Genomic DNA, 7372 nt, shown 5'->3' with positions numbered 1-7372 from the left:
GAGAGAGAGAGAGAGAAAGAAAGAGGGATAGATTAGAGAGGAAAGAGAAAGAGAAAGAGGAAAGAGGAGAGAGAGAGAGAGAGAGAGAGAGAGAGAGAGAGAGAGAGAGAGAGAGAGAGAAGAGAGAGAGACAAGAAGAGAGAAGCAAGAAAGAGGAGGAAAGAAGAGAAGAGAGAGAGAGGAGGCAGAGCTTGATAGGGTATTAGATAGAGAGAGAGAGAGCGAAAAAGAGGGGAAAGAGGAGAGAGAACGACTTCAGGAAGTGAAGCCAACTAAAAATGTTGTCTCAGCTTAACAGTTCAACAAATGCCCTTGGACGATAGTCCTTATGTTCGCTCCGGCCGTGACAATCCTGGACAGATTATCTTCGCCTAGCTGTCGAAAATGATTTGCATGTTTATTGTACTGAAGGATTTAGTTGGGGATCCTCTCCTCTAAGCGAGATGGGGGATGAATCTTAGAATGCAGGACGACTTCGGTGTGTGTCAGAGGTGTTGACTCCTCCCTGGAGGAGCCCTGGGCCGAGGCTAGGAGGCTAGGAAGGGCAAATGAGAAATGAGGGATTCCAGGTTGAATAAGATTGGTGGACGCTGCTGAAACTGCTGAAGTCAGAATGACATCAGTCTATTTAAAGGCAGCTGCTCTAAAGGAAGATCAATCGTGAGATAGATGAGTACTGGTGAGTGATGGACGAGCAATACGCACATGATGACTGAGTGAAGTGCAGGGCTAGAGTATGTGAGGATGAGGAGCAGTTTAAAGGGTGTGTGGCTGGCAGTATCTTCTACACCCTCAGGATTAAGTGTTGCATACATTAAGATCCTTGAATTGAGTGTAGTCAGGAGGTCCGTGCTTCAGAGGAGGGCCTTGCTACGAGGCTGGTGATAAGTATCCAATATTTAGTTACAATGGTGATGAGCTCCTCGATTTGGCTATTATGGTTGACCAGGAACGCGTGAGCTTTGTTTACTCCGGGGGTCACCGGTGTGGTGATAGAGGCACTGCAGAGTTTTAGTTCTCTTGATTTATCTCCTTAATTACAGCCTCGGGGATAGAACCATAGGTAGGTAAGTTCTGGAACTCGGAGTACAAAAGTATGAGATTTTCAAATGACTTCTAGAAGTTTATTTTCTGCTGCTAGGCTACTAGGAAGTGAATTCAATAGTTGAATCTTATTCACTCATACTAGAATTTTTATGGTGGTCTTTAGAACTCAAAACTACAAAGAAAAGTAAGATTATCCTCATGCTTCGGGAACCAGACCTTCAAAAGCTTAAGATATCCAACTGGCTTCTGTAGCTCTAACCACAGAGGCATGATATCTTACGCAAGTTACTAGAACTGAAGCTACAGCGAATATAATTTTTTATTGGCTAACAAAACTCGAACTATACACGTTGGGCGATTTTCTATGCTTTGACTTGGAAATCAGACGCTAATAACATGGGATTTTGCACTGGCTTTTGCTTTGAGGAACTTGAGCAACAGCCATACACACACACACACACACACACACACACACACACACACACACACACACACACACACACACACACACACACACACACACACACTCACTCACACACACACACATATATATATATATATATATATATATATATATATATATATATATATATATATATATATGAATAGGTATATAAATGTATATGTATACATATATGTACATAGTTATAGTTTACGATCTTGATTAAGGTGACACCCGCACCATTTCCCACTCCTATCTGTAGGCTCGCGGAGAGTCCCTTCGAAATGGCTTCCTTCGAGTCCCGGGACTTCTCTTCCCTGCAGGGCGTGAAAGAAGAGATTGCAGATAATGCCATTGATGAATATGCACGGTTGCAAAAAGGAGAATCCGAGGCAGAGGCAATCACAGCTGGAAAGTGTGAAGGTGGGATTCCGATTCTCTTTGTGTCTTTTTTTTTTGTTTGCGTGTTTGTTTCATTCATATTGTTTCCTTTCGTATCTGTTTCTGGTTTTTATTTAATATACGTGTTTCTTTGTTTATGTCTGTATCGGTGTATGTGTCTCTTTATATATATATACGCCTTAGACTATGAAAGAATGGGCGGTTATTCCAGTGAGACACCTCTCTCCTTTCTCTCCGTGCAGGTGCGACGGAGCGCGGGCGTTGGCGCGTGAGGAACACCCTCGCCTTCGTCGGCTTTGCGTCGTTCGCGCTGGCGTCGGCCGTGCGCGTCAGCCTCTCCGTCGCCATCGTCGCCATGGTGCGACCGGTGGAGGCGGCGGCGGCGGCGGCGGCGGCGACAGTGGGCGTGGATGGGAATGCCACTGATGCTGAGGTGTGCCACAGCGATGGGACAGTTGCGGACGCCACAGGGCGCGATGCGGTAAGAGGGATTCACTGTGTGTGTGTGTGTGCTTGACTATGTTTCTGATATTGCTGAAGTAACCTTGACTAGAATGTCCCTTTCACAGTCCCTTAGCCTTCCGGGCACTTCCCTTCTTCCCTTCGCCCACCCCTTCTCACGTCATCTGCCCTCCTCTCCCTTCCCTACCCCTTGCTCCCTCTCTCCTTGCCCTCTCCTTCACCCTTAATTCAACTCCTTCCCCTCACACTCCCCTCCCCCCACCCCTTAACCTTAATTCAACCCCTGTTCCCTCTCCCTTCGCCTTCCCCTTCACGCTACCCCCCCCCCCACCTTTAATTCAACCCCTTCCCCTCGCCCTTAGTGCTATCCCTCCCCCTCCCTCTCCCCCTCCCCTTGCCCTTCACTTCGCCCTTGATTCACTCCCCCCCTCCCCACCACTCCCTCTACCCACCCCTTCACCCTTACCTCACTCCCCCCTCCCCCTTCCAGGGCGGGGAGTTCGCGTGGGACGAGCGCACGCAGGGGCTGGTGCTGGGCAGCTACTTCTACGGCTACGTCGTCACCAACGTCGCGGGCGGGCGGGCGGCGGAGAGGCTGGGCGGGCGCACCGTCTTCGGCGTCGGCCTCATCCTCAGCGCCGCCCTCACGCTCCTCGCGCCCACGGCTGCCAGGCTCTCCACGGGGCTGTTCGTGGCGGTGCGGGCGCTCGTCGGCGCTGCCTCGGTAAGGAAAGGGGGGGGGGGGAGGGGATATGGGGTGGCTGGAAGAGGAAAAGGGGGGAAGGGAAGGGGATGGGAGGAGAGAAGAGGGGAAGGGAGGGGAAGGGAAGGGAGGGGAGGGGAGGGGAGGGGAGGGGAGGGTAAGGTACGGTAAGGTAAGGTAAGGTAGGGAAGGTAAAGGAAGGGAAAGGAAAGGAAGTGAGGTGAAGTGAAGTGAAGGGAAAGGAACCATGATGGAAGGGAAGGGAAGGGTAGGGTAGGGTAAGGAAAGGGGGGGGGAGGGGATATGGGGTGGCTGGAGGAGGAAAAGGGGGGAAGGGAAGGGAAGGGAAGGGAAAGGTAGGGTAGGGTAGGATAGGGTAAGGTAAGGTAGAGAAGGGAAGGGAAGGGAAGGGAAGGGAAGGGAAGGGAAGGGGGAGGGAGATAAAGACTGGAGGAGAAGGAACAGGAGGAGGAGAGAAGGGAGGGAGGATATGGCGGTGTTCCTGCTCACAGTCTAAGTATATCAAGTTGAAGAAGACATGTAAACAAAACAACGAAGCGAAAAAAACAAACAAACAAGAAAACACACAAAAATACCGAAGGGCTTTGAGCTCTCTTGCATCTCCACTGGCATTCCTTAGAGAAGCAATAGAGCGAAAAGGCCATTGGAATATTTATGGATTTTCTTGCTTTCCCCTTCGTTGTTGTTTTTCATAATTTGATTAGCATGAAGCCCTCACGTGGGTATGCCATCATGGTGTCATCCGATGTTTAGTTTATTACGGGGTCTTTGCACGTTACAAATATTCCATAATTTGACACTTCTCTAATTAATACACACACACACACACACACATATATATATAGAGATGTTCATAGAGATATGTGTGTATATAGATATATATATATATATATATATATATATATATATATATATATATATATATATATATATATATATATATATATACGTAAGCCTGTTTCCCCGCAGGGCGTGCTGTACCCGGCCACGAACACCCTGCTCTCCCTCTGGATCCCGCCCGCGCACAGAACCAAATTCTCCACCATCGTCTTTGCTGGTGAGTGAGTCCTTGTGCTCCGTATGGTTTGAGGGAAAAGGCCTGGCATTTGCCTTGCAGGCGGGGCGGTTGAAACTAGCTTAAGGTCTTGTGAGCTTGTTTAGTTTTTTTATGAACTTACATGATTCCTTATGATGCCAAGAGTGCCAGTCAAAACAAAAACGAAAGAAAAGATATATACAAACCGTACCCAATCGCACCCCCCTCCCCCTCCTCAGGGATGGACTTCGGCACCGTGGTGAGCCTTCCCTTGAGCGGATGGCTGTGCGAGCAGGCCTTCCTGGACGGTTGGCCGCTGGTCTTCTACGCCTTCGGGGGCCTCGGTCTCGCCAGCGGGGTCGCCTGGCTCGCCCTCGTCAGCGACTTCCCCGAGGACCATCCTCACATCTCGCTCGCGGAGAAAGCAGACATCAAGCAGCATAGCGGTGCACAGAGCAGAAAGGTAAGGAACTGTTCCTATGGCGTCCTATCACAGAAGGACTCGTCTTGCTTTGCCAAAACCCTGATCGATCTATTTTCTGTTGATTAAGGGGGACTGTTATGAAATGTTTGCCAGTATTAAGGGCTGTGTTTGCCGAGGGAAGATATTGCACTATGAAAGGCTATATCAATCTATATCTTATAATAACACTTTAGTTCTCATGCCTGAGGAAATGCATTTGGACTCTAGTCGGCAGTCTTTATCCTGGGTTATCCTGGAATAACAGCCAGGATGTTATATTTCACAGGTCTCTTAAATTCCCTAATGAGAGCTTTTCGTGAAGGCATAAATAGACCATCAAGAACATGGTGTACACATATAGATACAGTACCTAATCAGCCGTTTGGTAATATTTATGCAACCCATTATGTCATTATAGCTGGGGAAGTTCTATCGAAGTCCATTAAGTTTTAGGACTTATATCCAATTAAGTAGTGTATTAGATTTATATTGATTTCTGCTCTTTTTAGGAAGCCCCCCAAAACATATAGATAAAATAATTTTCACGAGGAGGGATTCCTTCACTAGTTTCGTAGAGACTGGAGATTTAGAAAAATATATATTGATAGAGTTCATAGTGGTAAATGTAGATAAAGATATAAATGAAACTAAATATCTAGACTGAATAAAGAAATCAGTCTGTATGGGATGGGGGTGATGGTTGCCTATTCCCAAAAGTTAGACAGCCAACTACCTGCAGTATTTGCAAAGGGACATAGATACAAATTATATTATAAATGATTCCATTATCATGTGTAGAACAAAAGTAATGAAAACAAACAACAAAGGGAAACACAAGAAAACACACGGATATGCCGAAGACTTTTTCATAATACGATGTACTATACCCTGAGGGAGCAATATAGCGAAAGGACCTTCGGTATATTCGTGTTTTCCTGTGTTTCCCTTCGTTGTTTTGTTTTCAACTTGTTCAGCATGAATCCCTCAGCTAAAGCAATACACTTAGCCATTTCTTTGGAAAAGCGAGAAGAAATTGCTAATCAAGACAAAGAAAATCACGATTAGTGCCTAGGTGTTAAGGATCTAATATGCCAATCACTTGCAATATATATATATATATGTATATATATATATATATATATATATATATATATATATATATATATATATATATATGTATATACACACACAGACACACACACACACACACACACATATAAATGTGTGTGTGTGTGTGTGTGTATTGTAAAGTGAAGACTTCCGACTGACAAACAAGCAGCTTGACCTAGACCTCATTTCTGTGCATTAGTTTCCTATACATATCGAAGGCCTCCCTGTTCGCTGGAGAGGCTTGCGTTAATGAGCCTTGTTCTTGCTTTCTCGGCTTTTATTCCGAGTCTGATGTATGTATTTCTTAAACTGATATGATGACTAATATTCAGTTCATTATGTACATTATGATTTTAATAGGAATGATAATGATAATGGTGATAGTAGTAGTAGTAGAAGCAGTAATAATAATTGTTATGATAGTTATAACCATAATTTTAGTAGTAGTGATAATGATAATTATTATGAGAGTTATAACAATGATAATAATGATAAGGAAAAATAAAATGATACAGATAATAATAACAACGTTAATAAAACCAAAACTTAAAAAAAATAGAGGATAAAAATAATCAACCAACAAGCAACAACAAAGACAACAACACCAAAAACAACAACAACAACAACAACTAACAAACAACAAACAACAACAACAACAATAACCGCTTTGATTTTGGTCGTTCCAGCCTGGCCCCTTTCCCTGGAGAAGCATGATGACGTCACTTCCGGTCTGGTCGCTCATCATAGTGCACGTCGGCCATAATTGGGGCAGCTACACTCTCATGACGCAGATTCCGACATATCTCAAGAATATTCAGCATTTCGACATGAAGAGTGTGAGCAGAGGAGGGAGACGAGAGAGGGGGAAAGAGGTGGAGAAGGTGGAGGAGGAGGAGGAGGAGGGGGGAGGGGGATGGGGGAGGTGGTGGAAGGGGGAGGAGGGGGGAGGGGGATGGGGGAGGTGGTGGAGGGGGGAGGAGGTGGTGGAGGGGGGAGGAGGTGGTGGAGGGGGGAGGTGGTGGTGGAGGGGGGAGGAGGTGGTGGAGAGAGGGGGAGGTGGGGGAGGGTTAGAGGGGGAAGGGGAGGGTGGACGGGGAGGTGGTGAGAATGAGGATGAGGGGAGGGTGGGGGTAAGAGTGAGACAGAGAGAGAGAAAGAAAGAAAGAAATAAGAGAAAGAGAAAGAGAAAGAAAGATCAAGAGAAAGAGAAAAAGAGAGAGAGAAAGTGAGAGAAAACAAAGAAGTGGGAAACACTGAAACAACACGAACCCATTGTCATCCCAAACACACCAGCTAAGAGCCTGTTGCATCTCCCACCCCCTCCCCCTCCCCACCCCACCCCACCCGTGCCTGTTTACATCTCGTTCCCTCGTGCTTCCTCAGAACGGACTCCTCTCAGCGCTGCCCTACCTGGCCATGTGGCTCTTCAGCATGTCCTTTAGCATGCTCATGGATGCGATGTCCTCTAAGCTGTCCTTACTCAGCATCAGAAGGATCTCCATGGCTATAGGTAAGTCCCTTGGGTAAGTGGATTAAAAGGGAAAGAGGAAAGAGGGGAAAAGGGAGGGAAGAAGTTCAGTTTCTTTTTGTTGTTGTTGTTGTTTTCTTTTCGTTTCTACTTGTTTTTTCTTTTTATACTTTTCTACTGATTTTCTTCTTGTCTCTGCGGCTTGTAATATGCCTTTT

At 46.1% G+C, this 7372-nt stretch overlaps 1 protein-coding gene across 1 annotated transcript in view; it reads left to right on the top strand.

Annotated features, from left to right (window-relative positions):
* Nucleotides 1-7372, top strand: part of LOC122250709 (sialin) — a 41213-nt gene that overhangs the window by 29927 nt on the left and 3914 nt on the right. The window contains exons 7-13 of the mRNA XM_086542945.1: nt 1752-1912; nt 2134-2372; nt 2844-3077; nt 4047-4134; nt 4353-4576; nt 6373-6522; nt 7070-7209. Of these exons, the coding sequence (XP_086399071.1) occupies nt 1752-1912; nt 2134-2372; nt 2844-3077; nt 4047-4134; nt 4353-4576; nt 6373-6522; nt 7070-7209 (1236 nt within the window). The remainder of the gene's footprint in view (nt 1-1751; nt 1913-2133; nt 2373-2843; nt 3078-4046; nt 4135-4352; nt 4577-6372; nt 6523-7069; nt 7210-7372) is intronic.

The sequence above is a fragment of the Penaeus japonicus genome, unplaced genomic scaffold, assembly GCF_977035675.1.
Source record: "Penaeus japonicus unplaced genomic scaffold, GWHDUDI00000001_assembly GWHDUDI00000013, whole genome shotgun sequence".
NCBI classification, from domain to species: domain Eukaryota; kingdom Metazoa; phylum Arthropoda; class Malacostraca; order Decapoda; family Penaeidae; genus Penaeus; species Penaeus japonicus.
Note: the sequence above shows the minus strand (reverse complement) of the source record. Positions and strands in the feature narration are given on the sequence as shown.